Source organism: Neodiprion lecontei, chromosome 3 (genome assembly GCF_021901455.1).
Source record: "Neodiprion lecontei isolate iyNeoLeco1 chromosome 3, iyNeoLeco1.1, whole genome shotgun sequence".
NCBI lineage: Eukaryota > Metazoa > Arthropoda > Insecta > Hymenoptera > Diprionidae > Neodiprion > Neodiprion lecontei.
This window is the reverse complement of record NC_060262.1, coordinates 37,251,105-37,273,051: the sequence shown is the minus strand read 5'-3', so window position 1 is coordinate 37,273,051 and position 21,947 is coordinate 37,251,105. Positions and strand designations below refer to the sequence as shown.

At 39.8% G+C, this 21,947-nt stretch overlaps 1 protein-coding gene and 1 long non-coding RNA gene across 9 annotated transcripts in view; one reads left to right on the top strand and one right to left on the bottom strand.

The window, feature by feature from the left end:
- Positions 1 to 21,947, bottom strand: part of LOC107216996 (KH domain-containing, RNA-binding, signal transduction-associated protein 2) — a 68,837-nt gene that overhangs the window by 20,608 nt on the left and 26,282 nt on the right. For all 8 annotated transcript variants that reach the window (XR_006903486.1, XR_006903487.1, XM_046735043.1 and 5 more), the window contains exon 2: positions 9,175 to 9,296. Coding sequence is in view for 6 of the 8 variants with exons in the window: in XM_046735043.1 (XP_046590999.1) it covers positions 9,175 to 9,296 (122 nt within the window). In the remaining 2 variants the exon portion in view is untranslated. The remainder of the gene's footprint in view (positions 1 to 9,174; positions 9,297 to 21,947) is intronic.
- LOC124293610 lies at positions 18,003 to 19,462 on the top strand. Its single transcript, XR_006903490.1, has 2 exons — positions 18,003 to 18,832; positions 18,904 to 19,462. It is a non-coding gene; the product is annotated as an uncharacterized LOC124293610 (long non-coding RNA).

Here is a 21,947-nt window from a genome sequence, read left to right as displayed (position 1 = left end):
AAAAGCAGCGGCGTCTTCTTCAAAGACGTGAAATGATTCTTCATCCAGTCGAATTAGTATTAAAATATTCATATTACAGAGGGTTGGTTGAGGGTAACCGGCATGGCTGCTTTTTGATACAAGATTACAACGCTTACGTATTTTATAACGTTATACAACGTACATATATTTCGTGGTATAATAATTAAAACGATATGAAACGGTTTGCAGAATCCTGCAGTGCCCGCTTTAGAATGCACACGCATACCTACAGCGGCGATTCTCACAGTCGTCGGAGTAAAAGTTATAATTAATCAAGATTTTCGAGGAAGATTGAATTCATCTCGCCTGCTAATTAATGCCGTCAGCTCGACAGCGATACGGAATTATCTTTCGCGGTAATCAAGATCTTTTGTCAAGAAAACCGGCTCTCTGTCGGAGCCTGCATTGTAGATATGTACAATATTCGTATATATACACGATTATTTAAAGGCGTAAATTCACGACTACTACCCGACTCGGGCTGTGATTTCACCCTCGTTCGTCCATCCAACGCGGAGGAAACCGCTCGAAGTAAAATACGCCATTAGTTGTTTCAATTATTTCGCCTTTCCCGTTTTCCTTCTACCTATAATTATTTCGTTTTAATAAAACGTCTTTGAAATCTTATTAGGCGCGTCTTGTTTCATTGTTCGTATTCAGTTCTGCGTCGACTACGCGGATCAGGTATATATATTCAAGAAATTTATCTATAAAGCTTACAATTAAATTCGTACACCTAAATACTTCGCAGGAATTCGTGTAGTCTTTCATTATCCAACAATTTATATATAAGTCAAATAATGACGCGAAAATTAATTCCTCCGTTTCTGTTATTAAATTTTCATTTTAAACTAAATGAACGTTTGAGTATATATCATCCTGTACCATTCACAGCTCACGTCATGTTTCTTCCGTTTCTTCTTCTTTCTCTTCTTTAGCATTTGGGTACTTTTTGCGGTTCCGATCAAGTTTCCAACGAGTTTAATTACAGTGTGGTTTATTTTCTTTATAGCCCGTGCCTCACGTTTATAGGCATATATAATGTATATTATACCTACACCACGGTCTTAATACGTATTCGCTTCAATGATATCCTTACCCTTCTTCCACTTGGGAAAGAGAACATCAACTGCAAATCTGTTTACACGTCTATAATAACGGTCATAACTTTTATGCTGATGCTTATAATATACGGACACGGTGTTTCTTCCATAAATATCATACATCGTTCAATTACAGCTAAATTTGCTGTGCGTAGTGTTTCAAATCTGTCAGCACTTAGCCGATTGTTCCGTGGTATTTTTTGACGAAATTTATTGTCATAAAATCACAATACGTTATACTTATGTGCATGTGTAAACGTGATTTGTAGCGTTATATAGAAACAATCTTACGGGCAGTTTCGGTTTGCGTCACATGCACAAATACAAAGCAAATGCCAGAATGTTTTGGGGAGTCCGTCGTGCCCCAATCTCCCCTACACCTGTGTCATCTGGTAAAACATTGATAACGAGTAATTTTATACATAGTATTCCATTATTTCACAACAGATTTTTGGGTACGTATAACACCTTAAATAACTGCATGGTTACGCATATAATCGACATACAATTGAGTAATTCTGCATTAAGTTTCGATACTTACAGATGGAATTATTGTTACGATAATGAGCTGGGAAAATGAAAATTTTCAGGACTAAATACCAGAAAACGATGTTTCCGAAACTATGGCATCATTAATATTAATTTACCCTACAGTATATATTTATCATCACCTTTACGGTTCAATTGACTGCGTATCAATCATTTGTCTCAAGGTGTAAATTTCATATATATATAATGGGATATAATAATGATAATTATTATTATTTTTAAAAAGTCATAATTTTATTTTTAGTAAATCACTGGTTGTAAAACGGCGTTTAAAATTCAATAATGAAAAATTTACAGTAACGTACGAATTCTCTCAAATATGCTGTTGTATGAATTTGGGAAATTCCATCATTTAAATACGAGTTATTTTTTTATTCTACGGAAAGTTCGGTACAAAGTCTGTCCAGAACTGTAATGAATTAGTATTTAATAGCCATTCAGCTAATTGTAAACAAATTTTTCACATCTGCTATTAGCAAGGTTTAACGGTCTCCAAAGCGTTTTTACATACTTTTCCACAAGAGTAAAGCTTCTATATTACATCAATGATATCGGCATCACCTCCTCGGCACCGTCGAGACGATGCCATAATATTTCCTTCCCCCTGACTTATGCTACGCGCGAAGAGCATCGAGAAACCACTTTCGAGCATTACCCGGGGCGGATGAAATAGTCGGCCTTTATTATAACGATATTGTTACATCGAGGTCTAGAGACGCGTCGGGGGTTGAAAATAAATTGACTCGAGTGAAACGACGGTTTCGCGTAACTCGCAAAGGTGGATTTATTTCACCATGGGTGTATTAAATTACCGCGCAGCGTTATTCCTTAGGTATATCTCTATGTGAAGAAAGGGGAAAGGAAATCTCACCATCGTATATGCATAGGTATATATTCGCAGGCAGGCAGCCTGCATCCATTACGCAAAACCGTGTGAAAATAGAAGTTGACGCTCTAAGAAACCGCGAAGAGAAGACGACGACGACTCTTTGCAGAGTGCTCCGTTGAAATATTTACTTACTTCCCCATCTGTACAAACGTATAAAATATACACATATGCCCGAGCCGTACAGGTGTACATGCATCCTCGTACGACGAGCGAAGACAACGACGATTCGAATGGAATCCTCCGTTCCAAAAGAGAATTTGATACACGCCGAAGAGTGCGGTATTCCTTCGCACATATTATTCCCAATCCTCGCGCCCAGGTTAAATTTAACAAACGCGTGTACCTTGTGTACCTTGCAGATTGTAAAATCAAATTTTATAAATACTTTATATCTTTAATTATTTCTCCCCTTCTCGAGGTTACAAGATCAGTACGAGTGAAATGAAAAGGTGTTTCAGAATTTTTTATCATACTCAGCCAATGTGTGACTATAACACACACCTAACGAAGAATAAAATCTAATTGTTCAGTAATAAAAATATTACGTTATTAAAAAACAGGATCTTTTATTATTCACAATCATGGAAGTGATGATTTAAAAAAAAAAAATAAAAATCAAGGAAATAGCGCCTAGAATACCGATAAAAATATTCAGAAGCTTGATAATATAGGGCTTGATTCGACGAATCATTCGTTATTCACGATTCGAGTTGCGATAAAATGTCATAAAAACAGTGCTAAATTAGTCAAGGTGCGTGTAAGTATAATAAAATCTGAAACACGGGAGACTTTCAATATTACAGCAAGTTGTGCTACGTGGAATGAAATTTGTATCTTACGGTAGACTCGCCGCAGTATGACGAGAACGATAAGAATAGTGTTAATCATAAATTTTCGAGGAGAAGATAGAGGGTTGCCTTCGCCGCGCTCGCCCAGCTATATCCGGCTGTATCGGGCAGATTACATCGCGCAAGGCTTGCAGGGTTCTATCTCAGCGTTGTTACCCGACACATCTTTATACAGCTATACCTACACACGTGGATAAATAGATAGACAGATACCTGCGGACATATAAAGACCCTTGCCACTTCGGCAAAAACGTTCTTGATTTATTGCTGATTGCGGTATTTGAAGGAATTTAGGAAAAGCTTTCGTTCGTTTATTCTCATATTGCTATACACATGTATACCTGTTACCATATACTATATACGCTGCTTTCTGACCGGCTATCCATCATCGCTTATACAGCTCTCTGTTCGAGAGAACATTCGACACTATAATACCGGATCAAAATCTTTCCTCGAGCAATTCGCCGCCGCTGCTGTTGCTGCTGCTGCTACTGCTACAAAGCATGATTGAGACGAAAGCTTGGCATCTTTCGATTTCATTTCTAGTACAACAAGTTTTTTCTTCTCGAGATCGGACGCCAAGATCTTTCACGATTCGGGCGTAACTTGCAATTAGTGAGAGCAGCAACCTCGGATGATGACTAATTGTGTTGTTTTTAGATTCCGCGATAAGTTCCCGGTGAACCAATTTCACGTCACCTAAAATTTCGTTCGCGATGGTTCGCTGCACTGATCAGATCCACGAGTGAAGATGCACGTCATTTTTACTGGTCACAGGCGATAAAAACTATTAGAAATATCTCCGTTATTATCGGGACAATCATAACCATATTATTTGCTATCTATATTCCCTCTAGTTTTATTTACCAAAGATTCATTTCCCACGAGCGAATACGTGGAAAGTCTAGTATAGCGGCATCGATAGGCACCCACTGATTGTCTGGGATCAGGGAGAAAACCGGTATATTACTACCTAAACGCTACGCGAACCGACAGACAATGTACGAGTATAAATATATATGTATAGATAAAATATATATAGATATATATAGATATAGATAAAAATACACGCACACACACACACACCGTACTATCATCACCAAACCAACCAATCTAACAATAAGCCGAGTAGTAAGAGAGGCAAGAGAGTCACGTAGAAATAATTATTGGATTGATCACGTGATCGGAATACGAGCTTACGTATCAACTCTTCCCCGTCTCTGGATTCGGTGGCGCGAAAAGATAAGATCGGGAATAAAATTCACCTTTCAGAGATCAATCAAGGGTATTCGTCGTTCCGTTAGATCTGAAGTTTATCACCGATAGAATCCATCGAAGAGAGAAAAGTGTGCAAAGTGTCTCCCAAACAGCATATTAAATCCAAAAATTAATGCACTTAGAAATATTTCATTTGTTTACAGTAACTAGAAAAATTCAATAAAACAGATATCCTTGAAAAAGGTGTTGGAATATTGTTGGAATTACGAAAAACGAGGTACGCCTAACCATCTTGCGCTATTGTCGATCCTTTTTTGTTAACCGCAACGCAAAATCAGTTTCTGAGGCTTACTCTGCTTTTTTAGTTAAACAAGGCTTTAACGTCAATTTATCGTTGCACAAGCATTAAATTTTCGCAACAGTTGCAAGAAAATATAGCAACAGTGATCGTAATGAGAATGAATAGTAACGGATACCAGACTTTCCGGTAACAGCTAGAAAAGTAATTTTAATTTTCTACCTCAAACTATATTTTTCGATTGTGGTAAACAATGAAAATAGTTAAGGACTGAGCGGTAACCGGAACTAAAAATTTCTCTCTGTGTGGATATCCAAATTGAAGACAGTTGAGCGGGATCCAGGAGATTAAGGAATTCCCGTTTTAACCTTCGTACTTTATACTTGTTAAACTGACCCCCTGTACCCGCACGATACAAGCACCTTGAACGTCATACGCGCGGTGGACGGTATAATTAAAATTTCGACGTACACCGGAGCACAATTTATATAGGTAGTTATGCAGGTACATACAAGTCTCTCTCCGCGGTGAAATGCGATGTAGATTTATGCATATGAGAGGAGAGATTTTCAATTTACGAACCGAATAATATAATGTGAATTGCGAACGAGTGGACGAAGCGAAGCGTGTGATCGAATCCGATGCATCCGAAGGCGCGGAATAAAACACGTTTTCTCCTTCCCTTTCTCCATTTCTATCTATCCCTGTGTACGTATGAATGAAATAATATAAAAGATCGGATTGACAAGAAAATTAACTTTGTATTATATTATGAAAAATCAGAACAGTTGCTCCTCGTCGTTGCTTGAGTATAATTTAAACGTTACAAGTTTGTACGTATAACGATATTGATGTATATAAAAACACTGTACTTTTTATATGGTCTGTTTTTAATCATATCTACGAGTGAAATGTCAATACAAAAAATAAGCATTGAGTGTAAAATTTGAAGCGCAGTTCACAGCGATTAACCCTAATTGCACTGAGAGAAATTTTTAGTTCCGGTTACCGCTCAGTCCTTGACTATTTTCATTTTTTACCACAATCGAAAAATATAGTTCTTGGTACAAAATGAACATTAATTTTCTAGCTGTTACGGGAAAGTCTGGTATCCGTTACTATTCTTTCTCATTACGATCACTGTTACTATATTTTCTTGCAACTGTTGCGAAAATTTAATGCTTGTGCAACGATAAATTGACGTTAAAGCCTTGTTTAACTAAAAAAGTAGAGTAAACCGAACAAACTGATTTTGCGTGCAATTACCAAAAGAGGATCGATCATAGCGCAAAATGGTTACGCGTACCTCGTTTTTCGTAATTCCAACAATATTCAAACAGTTTTTTCAACGATACTTGTTTTGCTCAATTTTTCTAGGTACTTTAACGAAATTTTTCTCAGTGTGGTCACTCTGGGTGAATTTAACACCAAAGATTTGTCATTCAAACTCTTCGTGGGTTCAGGAATAGAGTTTCACAAAAGTTTTTTTTTCTTGCTCAAAATCAATTCTGTAGAAAAAAAAATTCCGCGACATTTTTTTTCCGTTTTGCCTCAACTTTGCCGATGTTTTAAAATATTTAAACAATCAATTTTGGTTAGGAAAACTGAGAGAGCTTTTTCATGCGTCTTTAAACGATACGTAGATATTTTTTTTATAACTTTAGAATTCATTGTTGAAGCAAGATATCATTTTTTTGGAGCTAGAGTGAATTTCACCCAGTGTGAGTTACGCGATTCTATTGAGGTGTCACCAATTAGGGTGAATCGAAACGCGCAATTCTCTTGCTACATATGATATCCATTCTGCACTACTGCAAACGGTGTGCAGCTAACACCAGATAACGATAACGTGCGAATAATTACCACCGTCGAATCTACGGAGACCTGCAGAGTGCAAAATTCTGGAAACGGGATGTGCAATATTGCCAAAGTTACAGTTAAATTAAAGAGCTTCGGTTGCCTTCAATTAGAGCGGAAGCGATTAGTTGGCAAGTTGAAAACGCGTTTACTAACCTTATTTATCAGAGTATCTACTCCAGGTGTTTTTCAGGTATCCCTAGGGAATAGACGTTCCGTTTATATACATATTCTCGTTCGCCGAATAAAATGAAGTATTTGCAAATCTAGCGTCTGCATTTTCTATTTATCAGGTTTGTATGCAGGTAAAGAAGAAATATGAAAAGATAATAAAAAGAAGACAAACAATGAGATCCCTATAGAAATAAGAATTTCGAGGGAAATTCGTTTGAGTTTCGAAGTAGTTAGATATATATATATATACGAGTATGTATCATAAATTTCAGACTTGAGCAAATCGTGAAATACGCCTTTTTTTGCGTTCGTTCTCGTTCTCTTCCCACTTTCTATCTCTCCCTCTCTCAATTAATTTAATCTCTTGTTAGACACGGAGTAGTGCATATATACCTATGCTCGAGAGAAATATAGGTATCAGCGGGAGAGATTTTTCACAATGACAAAGACATCGCTATAAGTAACATACTACATTTAATAACGTAATATTAATACAAGCTTGAAATAAATCGATTGCTCAAAACGTAGGAGCAAGAAATTTTTACGATATATAACTTGTAAGCTCCTGCAGCTTTCATCCCATTGTAGTATATCAGGTATTATCATAACGAAAAATATAATTGGATGGGAATATCCGCTCGTCTCGATCCACGTCTGCGTGTAGAAATTTACTTAATAATAATTCTTGACTATAACGGTTGCACGAGATATTGAAACCAAACGACGAATCAACTTTCATACACGAAAGAGACAAAAATAAATGAACGAACTCTGCATCGCAGCTAACGAGCAGAATAGCGAATGAAAACTTTCGGGTAGCCATTAGATATAGATTATATACTTTTAAAAAAATTATATCAAACGTAGCAAAGATAATAAATCATGACGAGTGTTTCGATCATAACATTACGATGACGTAGTTTTACAAAAGTCTATTCATCGTCGACAATTCGATATCTTCACAAAGTAAAACGATCTCTCAAAAATTTGATAACTTCTCCATACACAAAGAAGAAGCTCGTAATCTCTATAGCAGAAAAAAAGAGCGGTAAACGCTCATGTATGAAAAGGGGTAAAACTTTGCGAAGAATTTTTGAGCACGTATCCAGAAAGTTGCCCGGCAACAGCAGACAACAATTTCACACGTGTGTCGATCGGTCAAATCAGATATATTGTATACCGTAAGATATTATTAACGTCTAAAAGCTCGGCAAGGGCGAAGCGAATCAGTCATGCGAGAGGTACAGTAACGGCTTGGAGCGATCGAAGGCAGAAGAAGAAAAGAAGAAAATAACCGCAGAGAATCCAGAGGTGGATAGAATTCGATCAATACAATAATTTACGTGCGAATAGGAATAATTCATATGAAAAGATCGATCGATCGATGAATTTGAAATCATTCCACCTTTACGGTTGGTAAGGGTTTTTTTTTTTTTTTTTTTTATTTCGATTCAATCCCGTTCACGGAATGATATAATATTTTTAAAGCAGTTCCATCGTCGCTCAATGATGTGAAACCATTCGGAACGGACACTAAAATTGAAAGAAAAAAAATAGAAAATTTCACCTTCAATTCGACAAACATTTTTTCATTCCATTCGACGACGCGAAACGACGTTACGATAATAACAATAATAATAATGTGAAATAATAAAAGGATACTGTGATATTCAAGACTTTTTCAGCGTACCTTGTTACTGCCTGTGCATAAAGTAGCAATTTTCTTACGAGCATACAAAAATCCCCGGGTAATATTTCCTTCTCAGCCCAATCTCGTTACCGACGAGACGTTTAACGAACTCTTCGAGACGAGTTAATCCTTAATTTCAACGCGGACGAATGTCACCGAGTTGGCAAAAATCCTGCAGAGATGAAGATGAGAAGACAAGGGGAAAAAAAAAGAAAAAAAAAAATATTCCGATAGCGCTAGCGCGAGTCTTCACTGACAATTAAGTCGCTGTTTCCGAATACTGCGATTTTCATGCTTACGTACGATATACAACATTGTACAAATTACAGATGCCTACAGACAAAGTTCAAGTACAGGATTATTCGGGCTCGGGTATTATAAATCGTCAATTCGCGCATATCTCGTAAAACGGATGATTAAAGGTACCTTATCACCATTATACCTATGCACACGGAACATAACGAAAGTTGGAAAAGCGATGAGGGATTCGAGCTGATTGCGATAGAGGATTAATAGAATATTCTTACCTTTGGATGCTCACGAACAGGCACCAGGACCTTGACCGCAACCCTTATCGGTTTTTCTCGATAAATGTCAACGTACTTCGGGTCTCTCAACGGTTTCCCAATAGCTTGTGTCTTTTGAATTTCTGGAACAAAGAGGGGCAAACAAATATTATTTATTCCCAAGAGATCCGTGCCCGGCTATCGATACGCGATTCTCTTACACGGTTCGCTACCTTTCTCGGTGCGAATCCGGTTTACCTTACGTGTGTACCATACGAATACCTTACAGGCAGCTCTGGTAGATATAAAATGTCGACAATTTTCCCGCGTCCCGTTCGTGCGGTTTACCTGTTTATCTTTCGAGTTTGTTACCTTGGCTGGTCGTTTGTTTCCTTCGAGGTAGATTTATAGTCGGGTAACCGGACGACACCGAATATCTCCTTCTCTCTCGCTCTCTTTTCTCGCTTTTTCTCCGCCGTACAGTGTGCCCAGAAACCGTGTGTATATATAATTTAATTAATTTTCTACATTTCGCACCAGAATTCCTCCGTAATAGCAATTAAAAAGATTTCTCACGAAAACACGCAGTATGAGGCACGTAATCGAACTCTGAATACAACTTTTCATGCGTGATATATACCATCACCGGCAACCGGAAAAATATTGTCGAATCGAATTGTTACACCACGAATGTAATTTCAATCCATGGACGGCAATGGTGATCCGGAAAACGAGATTACCTGCAGCGTGGTTTTCTATAATCTCTGCGATAAATTCAATCCAAATCACGAAGATCAGAAAGAAAATCATGCGCGGTCGTAATACGATCAGGATAAACTCCCGCCGAGGCCTGAGTAACGTTTTTGAAACTGACTTGGAGATTGAAAAATCCTCACGACGTTCACGTGACCGAAAATATAGAAGTATGGAATTCAAAACCACGTTACGTACGAAGCGAGGAGGTTTCCCTGGATCGTTTCAGAGTATCAAAAACCGAATCGCGAGATTCTTACCCACCGGCGGATAGTGGGCATCGGTATGGAGTGTATTCGGTGATACTGCACGGCACATTCCGCCGGGGGATCAGGGATGGAAGGCTAAAAAGTGACCAACCAACAGCCTCGAATACTATCCATGCAACACGACAATGGTTGATCAGGCACAAAAGGTTCGCTTTAGCGAAGAGGATACCCCTGCAGACGTACGTCAGGATATCTAGGTGGTGGTGATGGTGATGGTGACGGTGGTTCGCTCCCGTTGGTAGCATCCTCGATAAAACTTTGTGAAAGGCTCATGTTTTGCAGCGAACGTGAGGCCGAGCCAAGATTCGACTCGCTTCTCTTCCCCCTTCTTTCCTCCCCCGCCACACCTTGGTATTGCATTGTGTTCCTGATATATCTTTGCCGTATTATCAAGCATCCGACGCCACCCGCTTCGCATCCCGTCGTTTCGTTCGCCGCCGCCTTCTCATCCTCGACTTTGGCTGGCCAAGGCAAACGGTTCGAAATAAATAGAAGGGCCAGGTAGCTTACGGCATGATCGAAAGTTGGAAAAAGTCGAGATCGCATTGTGATATAAGATCGCATGTAATTCGATGCACGAAATTGCGGAAGAAAAACTTTTTCACCGTCCTCCGATACATCGATTTATAGTTTTTCCTCGTCACGTTTTGATTAAACTATTTCTTCTGAACTCGGCGTTAATGTGACCCTTTAACGACGCAACGTCGAACATGACGGAGCGTACGTGGCGTCGATTATTTTGCATTATACTTATATCATCATGGGTGAAAAGACTCCGGAATTCTCATTAATCGATTTACCGCTCGCCATGCTGTTAACCGATCAGAAATCGGGGGATCATTACGGGTAACGAGATAACCCGATCGGAATAAGAAGAAGAAGAAGAAGAAAGAAAAAACGCCCCGACTTCTAAACGTCTGATCGACTTACCGAAAAATGTCAGGCTTATGAAATAAATCTTATCAGCAGCTGATGTTCTTCTTCTTTACTTTTTCTCGATGATATAAATTCTGACGTTAAGTATAAAAGTAGAATGCTTCACGTACGTGATTCGACAGGCTTTCACGTTATCGCTTTTTTCAGTTACAATATCATGAATTATACCGTTTAATTAAATCATTCGAGCGGCCAGCACGTCGTCAACTTATAATTGTCTCGTTTTGCAGAGAAAAAGAAGGAGCAGCAAGAAAAGAAAGGAAACGAGCCAATTCACAATTTCAGCGAGGCTGTAACCGAAGAATTTCGGCGAAGTCATCAAATTTCGAGCAGTGAAATTTTGTTAAAAAAGTTAAATAAGGGTGAAAAAGTTTAACATTCTTTTGATCATATCAGCGAACGCTTCTCGATCGCGCGAATGTCGTAGGATGTAAAATTCTCTTCAGGCATGGGACAACAAAATACCGAAACTCGTTCGAGGTTCGCGCTAAACAAAATGTACCTAACAAGGTGTAAATATATATATATATATATATATATATATATATTTATTCGCGGATGTAATGAATATATATATAGACACACGCACGCGCACACACACACACACACACACACACACATATCAAAAGAAAATCCCCGAAAAAAACAAAGTTCCTCTTTCCCTCAAAACGATGTTTCGAACCTTTTTCTCGAACACGAGTTTAGACCGAAACAATTCGTCTCTTTTTTATTTCATATCTTGTTATCTCTCAGAGGTTTTCCTTGTATAGTTATACAGGTACCTGCTGAAGAAGCAATTTGTCACGCATACGACGGTTCAAAATAATATAAATGTAAAATCTCGAGTCAAACTTTTTCACGACGCCCAAAGGCATCCGTATGCGATATTAGTTTTTACGAAAAGATTCAGAAAAAGATTATGTAGATTTCGGAAATTGTTTGAAGAAAGAAAGAAAAAACAAATTTAACCTTAAAGCTATACCACACGTATACAATAATTAATAAGCCAATTATTCAAACGAACTATACATCGTAAAGTAGTTACGGGAAACCATTAACAGCCGTATAAAAAGCTTTGCAGCTAATTGAACGATATGCGTAACCGCTTTTACGCCCAACACGTAACTGAATAATAACTGTTCCGAAAAGCCAAAATCAATACTATACAACGAACTCAAACGGAATGTTCAATCCGAAACAGAACACAGTGTTTCACCTTTTTCTGGTCTGCATCACGAGTTGCTCAAATATGCTTGACGTACTGTAAACATCGTTATAAAATATCTATGTATCCACCGATTCCGCATAAGAAAGGTACTTGGAACGCTATCATTTTTCTCAGGGTGCTTCAAACCGTGCGATATTGGGTCGTAAGGTTGAGACAGCGGCATGAAGAAGGGCTGGCTCGAAAGGCTGTAGGTGAACCTACCTCAACCCCAAGCTCGCCGAGAGATTTCAGGGTAGATTTTCACACGGACTATAGATTCTCATGAGCCGGCGCGCCGGTCGACGAACGGCGGCGAGTATCGGACTTCCGGTGGGCATCCGAAGTCGATGGGGCCGATAGAAAGGTGATGCCGAGATATACGCGGTCTGTATTGTCTACTCAATTATTGATAAATATGTTCCGCGTTTCGCGTTTCCCAGAGGTCGGCGAGACGTGGACGTCGGGGCCACAGGGGGCACGGAAGATATCGGCGTTACCGGGTGTCTGGGGTCGCCACGAGATCGGGGAAAGCTGGAAAGCTGGAAATCGAGAATAATGATAGTTCCTCGAGTGTTTTATTGGCTCCCGAATTTGAAATACGAGGGTCCGAGGGCCCTGGGTGTGTATATCTCCTCCTCTCCTCCTCTCCTCCTCTCCTCCTCTCCTCTCCTCCCTTCTCCTCGCTTACTCTTCTCGCCGCCTCCTCTTCTTTTCACCGAACTCAACAGAATAGGGCAGCAACCGCGCTATCTGCGAGTCATATATTCCGCGACACAGGACACAGATCTTCCCTCTATTCCAGCTCTGCGAGTAATCCCTCATGACCCGGGGCTTTCACGGTGGCTAAAAAGCCTCGGGTAACAAAGATTAGCGTTGTATATAACGCGGATGATACCGCGCGAAATAGGGAGAAGAACAACCTGTGGAACTGAAGACTCTTTTCACCATACCGTGCTGCCATAAATGTATCGTTGAATTCAACCCCCCGAAAAGGCAAAGATACGCGGGTACCGTCAAGTTAAGAGATACGTCGTCTCGGCGCCCGTCGAAAGGGCCAATTTACGGCCGGCCGACGTTCTTTGTACGGGGTAGATAAAATAAAATGGTTAAAAAACGAGTCTGTCGGGATGCGGTGTGTGGCTTGTGGAATTTTTGTCAATATTCTTAAAACGACACGTCGAATAAGAATCACACCGGGACTGCATACGAGTTATTTTTAAGACTCGCGAGGAATTTCGTTGGTTCAAAAAACGCGACAGCTTTCTCGACGCTGCGCGTCTTCTCTCGGAGTTCATTTTTCTCCGAGATGAAAGAAAAAGAAACGATGGAAAAAAAAAAAAAAACTGACACGAGGTTCCGAATACCTCTAGTAGACGGAACGGCAATCTCGATCAAAAATAGACTCGTCATTCGCTTCGACACTTTCGACATTTTTGTCTCAAAAGAGAAAGAGCCTGAAAAAAATCATCTATTGTGCATTCAGAGTAATAACAAAACCTGTCAAAATTCGTCCTTCGCTGATATTGCTGTAAAACAATAGCGATAAAAGAAAAATGATCGCCAGCTGATCAGACAAAGTAATTTACCAAGTCTCTTTGGTAATTGGACGATTCTTCTTCTCCTCTAGTTAAAGCAGGAGAAGTCGAAGCGCGGGTAAGTAATTCGTTCTAGGTGAGATTCGGGGTAGAGAGAACTCCTAATTACCAGGGGTTCGTATTCAATGGTTTTCTGGGAAGATGCGCGATTTTATGCCAGTCGATAAAGTACGTAGTGTAGAGATACGAACAAGCCTGGGTAGAACGTTGTTTCCCAGGCTGTATCAAGTTTCTCATTCTCGTTTTCTGCACGAATTGGCTAACGATTACAAGTAATTACGCGACGCTTTGTCCAATTCGTATATATAAACAAGAAAAACCCAGTGCCTTGCTTCGAGAGTGATTAACCTTTCGGCAATTGGATGGAGCTGTAGAAACATCGATCGGGAAAGAGTCTCGAAACAAAGACTCCGGGCAAAAGTCAGAGAATAAATTGGAAAGGATCATCCGAGCATCGCGGGACAATGACGAGTTAGAATTTAAATTACAAATTTCGAGTAATGAAAACACTCGGCCTACTTACGGAGGGAAAGAAGGATGGATATATTCACCGAAGGGTAATCCCTTTTTCCTTTTTCCCTTTGGGCAAAACGTTAAACGTTTCGTGTTAAACTCTCCTCGGCTCTCCTCCCCACAATGTATATACTGTGCCTGTACGATATATTTACTTTTTCCTTGCGGATACTTCATGGAAAATACCAAGCTGTCGCAAAATTGCGATAAATTTTCGACAATGTTTGTTACGCGCATCGTTTAGCTTTGTTGGAATACAGACGCCGGAGGACCGTTGCCGACGTTGATGAAACGTTCGTCAAAAGTGATTAACGCCCAGCCCTTTCCCTGTGCATCTTATAACTCTACGGTGGTTTACGGGTATGGGTGTCAGGGTGTAACGCTGTAGTCAGGCTCGCTGTCCCGCCATGTCACGCGATTATACGGACGGGCAAAACTACTTGCGCTTGTTTGTCGGAGAACAAGACGAGAATCTAACAAGCGACAAGATTGATAAAGTCTTCGGGTCTGGACGATTCACCGTGGATTCACCGTACTTGTAGTATCGCATCGTCGACAATGTTTTCGGTGGTGAGATCTAACCGATTGTCGAGTAGCTCTCGAGCCGAGCGCTTCAAAATGAAACGGTTTTGCTGGATTAAAATCAGTTTTCAATTTTCGATAAAAAAAAAAAAAAAAAGATGTATCCGTGCCGAGAAATTTGGATTGGTAGGCAGGAACAGCGACGTGCGCGTAGATATTGTGTAGATGTAAGGAAAAAAAAAATTTTTTTTTTTTTTTCAAATATGAAAAAACAATGATAATAAGTTAGCATAGATTCGCGGGCTGCTGGCAGTTCGTGTTGCAGGAATTTCGAATAAACTCGGCGGGTCTTTACGGTTGACAGGAGCTTTCCTCTATGCACGAGTTGACGTACGAGCTTCGTAATTAATTCCGTGTCCGTCGCCTCTTTCAAGAGGGGACTCTAGTTTCGTGGTTCTTGTCTCTCGCGAGATGCATAACCGCATTCCAACTTATCGTGGATACAACCGTGTACACGTACGTCAAAAACCGTTGGAGCATCCAACGGCATCCAACAGCCTGCATCGGCCCATTTTATTATAAACACATACTCGCGCCAGCAAATATTACGTGTAAACGAACAAACGTATCAAACACAATGGCTATCAATCTTGGCTGTGCAGACAAAGCGGAATTTCTACTATTCCGTTAATTTATTCAAAATTTGACAAGACACGCTTATTGTACTTGTGCATGAAGATCATAACATATCGCCACTGCAACGGAACGTGACGAAAAGTATCCGGAGACAAACAGATGAAAATACTTGTACCGTAATGCGGAAAATTAGATCGCGGTGAGCGCAGACTAGATGATCATGTGAAAAAGTGCATGAAAGTTTTTTTTTTCAGCTTTCCCTGCTCTGCTATACGTAAATTGCAAGTACTCGGTAGCGCCAGAGTTGTAAAACTTTGATACACTCCTGGCCGATGTAAGGTATATATATGTAAAGAGATCATAGATCCTTTCCGTAGAGTAAATAGCAAGTTGAATTGAAAAATCGAAAGAGAACCGCAAAAAATCATCGATAAATATCGAGGCCAAACTAATTATCCTTGATATCGGCAGAAACGAACTCTTCAAAGATATCTCCGATTCGTAACTGTTCGGTACAATTACCGTGTCCATTGATCAGTGTTGTTAATCGATTTGGACATTGTCCAGATCGCAACGGCGCACGTACGAGGAGAGAAATATAGTAAAGAGAGGTTCGTTCTGGGTTTATTTTCGCTCCACGCTCGATTTCGTTTGAAAGTAAGGCGAACAGGTGCCGATTCTTAAATCGTCTCTTATGGTTGCAATAAATTGCAACGCATCTGCAGGATGCAGGACGAGAGGAAAGTGCATCGGGCGATTGCGAAGGAGAAACCGTGTCCGAATTGTTTGGCTGCTGGTGTTGCTGGGACTTGAGAGCACCCAGATGTTTCCGGATGTAATAATTAGATCGGGCTTTCTCGTATCTAGGTTAACTATTAAAAGATCCTAAACACAGAGTCAAGAATAGTTACCGCAGCAGCCCGCGCGTTACGAGAAAACGGGGCTAGGGTGAATCTAGTTACCGGACGTTTAACTAGAACGGTTTGTCATTCAAATACGCACCGTATATATTTCAACCAATGTGCAGTGTATAAATTATTCGAGAACGCGCTCTTAATCATTCCCAGAACGTTTGTTAAACGACTTTTATATCTGGCAACGAAACCGCTACAGAGCTTCATGCTACACGGTATAATTCTAGCAGCCGTCTTACATGTTATATTACTCCACCCACGCTCGAGAAATTGCCGATATCTTCACTTATGCTCCCCGTCTTACGGAGAAGACATTTTTTTTGTTTTCAGTTTTTCGTTTTTTGATGGTTAATTAGTTGATTACGAGTACAGACAACTAATCGTTCTCTTTGCTCGTTCTCTGTATCGCGTCGCGTGATCGTTGCAAAAAAAAGTGTGAGCGGTTGAAAAAAGATTCGTAAATTGAATTCTCGTATCCAGCCGTCCGATACACAAGTTTCAAAATACTTCAAACTTGGGGAAAAATTTCAACGAGATACATATTTCATCAGATTTCCGAAAGTTTGAAAGGAAAGGCGGACACGGTATAACGTACTCGGAAGATTGTTATTTAAACATCCAATATCGCGAAATCGATATCCTCTCGAATCCATATCTCAACACAGGCATACCGTATATCTTGAATTAATTTTCGGTACATAACCGAGGATGGCGTATAAGCGTAACTTTGGGGAAAGGTATTTCATACAACATAACCGTCGTTGTATATATACCAACGAAGACATAAGCCTTAAGGGTGTTATTTGTTGGCACACTTACGTCGGAGCAGAGTGAACAACCTTACCTTCTAAAGTGAGCCGGAGAGCCCCCGCTGCGCCAAGATCGACCAATCGGGCAAAAATATAGGCATGTGAGAGGGGGCGTAGTGAGGTGGCAAGCAGAAGAAGACGAAGAAGAAGAAGACGAAGAAGAAGAAGAAGAAGCAGCGGCAGCAGCAGCCCTTTTCTCAATCCCCCCTCAAGAGGAAAAAGAACGACTGATTGCGAGTTTACGTTTAGAGACCGTAAGACGAGAGTGTTCGGCTTGAAAATTGAGAGAAGAGAAGAGAACGGGCTAAAAGAAGAGGGTGGATAAAAGCGGCGCCGAAAGACCGAAAAAATGTGTACGCATATCGTCTGCAATACCGAGGTGAATAAAGAAGAGCGCATTGACGGGAGTAAAGAAAATCTGCGAGTCAAGTGGCCGCCCTGATACGATAGGTGAGGCATTGAGGCTTCTTGCCAGGCGAATGAAACAGACGCGGTAAGTCGATGTTGGGTCTGCGAACTTATACCGCAGCTATTCCAGTTCGGTGTTATATTTAGAACCGTAAGAAGTTTTCTGCCGACTAGTCGCGTAATAATACCAATTTATCGCGACCATATTTAATAACACTCGGTAGCTGGTACCTAATGATCTCCACGGTGATGCCAGAGTTGAAAAAGACCCAACTCCACCCAATTAATTGGGTTTGATACGTTGTTTGACTTTCGTCCCTGTTTACTTCGACTTAATACGCAGGCAATTCATGGTGGTTCCCACATTTACGTCAAAACACGTTGGTGGTACTGAAGATAATTTTTGCCTCGTAATTATTCCGATTTATACGTCTTTCTCAACTCTGAAACATTTCGTAAATTCTGCGGTATAATATACGAAGCAGTGAAGTGATGACGAAGTTTCGAAAGAACCAAACGATATTTACGTGAGGAATAAACTTGTCAGTATCGTTCGATGGTAAGACGGTAGATACGCTGCGTGATGCACGCCTACAGTAACGATCAAACAATTCCCTAGTAATCATTGAAGTCCAATGATCGCTCGACTATCTGAAAAAGCAAAAGGAACGGATAACCGGTTAGATCGATTAACGTCTAGTGTCACGGTCAACTCGAATCTGAAATAGAACGAGGGTAACTAGATGCAGCAGCAACAGCGCCTTGTCGTTCGGTCTTTGCTCTGTGACATTAGAGCAAGCGGCAGCTGCTGCAGGAATTTCCGAGACAAGAGACGCGCACTTGTCCGTCCGATTTCTTCCCCTTGAGAAGAAGAGCCCTTGGCTCTTTCTTGGCACAAGTTTAGCAGACACCACGAACGGTAGAACGATCCTCGTTCGTTTGTTTGTTTGTTGTAGCTACAATTTGGCTGACTCGATTCTCGGGAAATCCGTTCCACCGCAACAGAAGTCAATGATACGATGACTGCTCTTTGAAATCTGTTGAAACCGGGGCAAATGAACGAATTGGAATAAAAAAGACGAGAGATCAACGATCCAACGAAACGCTATCCAAAAAGGTATCAGCTTCGTAACGAACTCGCGTAACGTTATTCGTGTACGTAAATATATAATAATAGGTATTTTAAAGTTGCTAGGGAACGATGCCAAGGAACATTGTTGCATAATGCCAACGTCGTTTTCTTCTTCTCCTTCTTCTTCGCAGCTGTGGAGCACGGCGTGTGTGCAGGTACCTATATTAACCCGGGTTGTGGATGAGATGAGGCTGTAGGATATAAGTTAGAAAGCTCCCGTGCAAAGCAACTGGCCAGCTTGCGGAGAAGCTGGTTCACCGCGCTGTTCTGAACGTTTCATTGAATATTACGCAGGCCGTAGAAGATGGATAGCGGTCGTATAGTGACAAATGTAATCACCATTTTGCTAGCATCAATTTTCAACCGCGAAATGAAAGCTCTGCAAGCGCGCGTTTGAAATATGATTCACGAGCGAACCCGTTTGCTGTGAAGAGATCACCGGTACTTTGCGTCACGTCACAACTCTATAAATGCAATGAGTGGTAATAACATGAAATGTACAATAATACCTTGCACCTCTGCGTAACTGTTGTGTACAAGCTTGTGGGTTGAATTACCAAGGAAATTACCAGGGTGGGCACAGATTTTTGTAAAAATAAAATTCCATGACATTTATAGATTTTCCATAATTTTCCACGACCTTTTCCCAGTTCTAATAAGTTACTAAGACCTAAATCGTTTAGCTTATTAATTCTATACATTCGGTTCAAATTCAATTCGAATTAAAGAAAAATGTAATGTACAAAAAAAATTCAGTTTAAGCAAATTTTGTTTTCTCGACGAAAGAAAGGAAAATATTTACCTTAAAAAATCATTTCTAATTTCCATGATAGAAAATTGATATTTCCAATTTTTTTCACGACCAAATTAAAAATCCTCTGAAAATTCGAGGTTTTTCAGTTATTTCAGGTGTTTGGCTAGCCTGAATTACATATTTCGCAACCTGCAGACCGACGAAACAACCAATCCCAAACTATTATTTCCAGTCCATAAATTAAACCAAACACTCTGACTGCAGAACCGTCGTTTCATCATTATCAAAGGGTTGTACTTTCGATACGCGGTCGCATCGGAACGATCATCGTCCTCCTCTCCGCTCTACTTTATATGCGCCTGTGAGCAAAAGAAGAGATAAGACGGTATAAGCTTGAAAGCAAACTTTTGAATGAAACTTGTCGAAGCCGATAATACGGAGAGAATAATAATATTATCTCCTCGCAGAAGGTGAAGAACGACGAAAATTTCCTTCTAATCTCTATCCTTCTCTCTTTCGGAAAATTCTCAAAGTTAGGGTTGGGTGCAGGTATATCAGCCGTACAGTGGCTCGTTTAATCTTCCTCAAACCGTGACGGTTTACCTTGCGATCTACATTCTCGCTGTGTTAAAATAACAGGCTTCAAAGAATAAGGGGATATTAGGATTTCAATATTTTCTCACAGCACTGATACCGAATAGTGCAAAATTAGGTACACGCTAGGGTGAACGTTACTTTGGTGGTTTTGAAACTTTTTCAAATGCACCCCAGCAACCCCTGTACGTATGAAAAATTTCGAATATTATTAACACGTGCCGGAGGGTTCGTTGAAATTTCGAAAATACATTGAAATTTTCGATTTTTTTAAAAATCGTTTGTTTCTTATAAACTAAAAAGGACTGCAAAAATCAATTTGATGCTTGAGAACGATGTTTATATTTTCAACTAAATGTAGAAAGAAAATAATTTGCGATGAGCGCACGTGTTTCGTAGATAACGACACTCGATTGAACCGTAAAAATCATGGTTTTGTGATGTACATGTACATATATAACAGAGTGTTGAGATTCAATGTATTTTTTTTTTGTACCCGCGTTAAATTGGGAGAATAAACATTGATCTCAAAAATCAAATTGATTTTTTATTCCATTCTAGTTGGTGGAAAAAAAAAAAAAAATAAAAGTAATAAGCCACCAGCCTGCAGCCGCACAAAACATCCCCTCAAACTAAGGCCGTACAATGATACATAATGACCCACAAAGATCGGGGGCGCAGTTTTTGTTTAATGTTTTGGCAAAGATGTGATTGCGACGTACGAAAAGGTCGGTTGAAACGTGACTGACGAAAAACAACCCATATATTCCAGACCGAAAACCGATGTACGCGTTAAATAAGTGCATAAAATTTACCTTCCCGCAAGTTTCACGACCATCTTTACGACCCAAGGTGCTCCCGCCGAATTCATTCGGGGGAGGTTATTATAAGCTTACACCAAGAAAGAAGCTGTTAAAAAGAACGTTAAACTACTAATGGCTGATGGCGTTTTATTGGTAGGGGGATTGCTGATCAAAGTTACTTCGTTAAGCTTTGATATTGTACAAGTTGCAGTCTTATTAAATGGAACAGGAATTATTTTCGTTTTATACAAATTAAGGGAACGAAACTGTACACGGTGAAAATTTTATTTCAGTAATTTAAAAAAAATCAGGAAACGTCTGGTGACAGATTTATGTTCAACGAGTCGGTGTATAAAATGATGAATGAAGTACGTGCAATAAAGCATGCTTGAGGATGGACAAATTATCAATGTAAACAACATAGTCGCGTGTCACATGTAAATAGTTTTTCGCAGACAGAGAAATGTCCTGCCTAGAAACTGTTTCTTTCTTTCGAATACGCGTACAGTTCCTACATATGATAAAATTATGCGAATCGAAGAATTTTACGATGTTCCCCGTTTCTTTTGAGATCACAAAACTGTTCACAGCATCGAATGTATCATATCTGCGATGATGTGTTACAGGAAGGACGAAGAAAAATTTTTTCCGGTACTATTAATGAGCACAACGTAAATACGTACGTTTTACATAATATCCAAATATTCTGTTATCTGGTCGTCGCAGCGAGTCATTTTTTTGACGAAAGATAAATAAAGTATAATACGTAATACGTGTATGATATACTGCTCGTACGTCGCAGGAAAGATGACAGAAAAAATTGAAAATACAGAGGAAGGAAGAGGAGAGAAATAATAATAATAATAAGAATAAGAATAAAAAGAGAATAAGAAAAATACACTCGCATATACACTGCAGGGGGCAGAGTGTCTCCGATATTTTTAGTAAC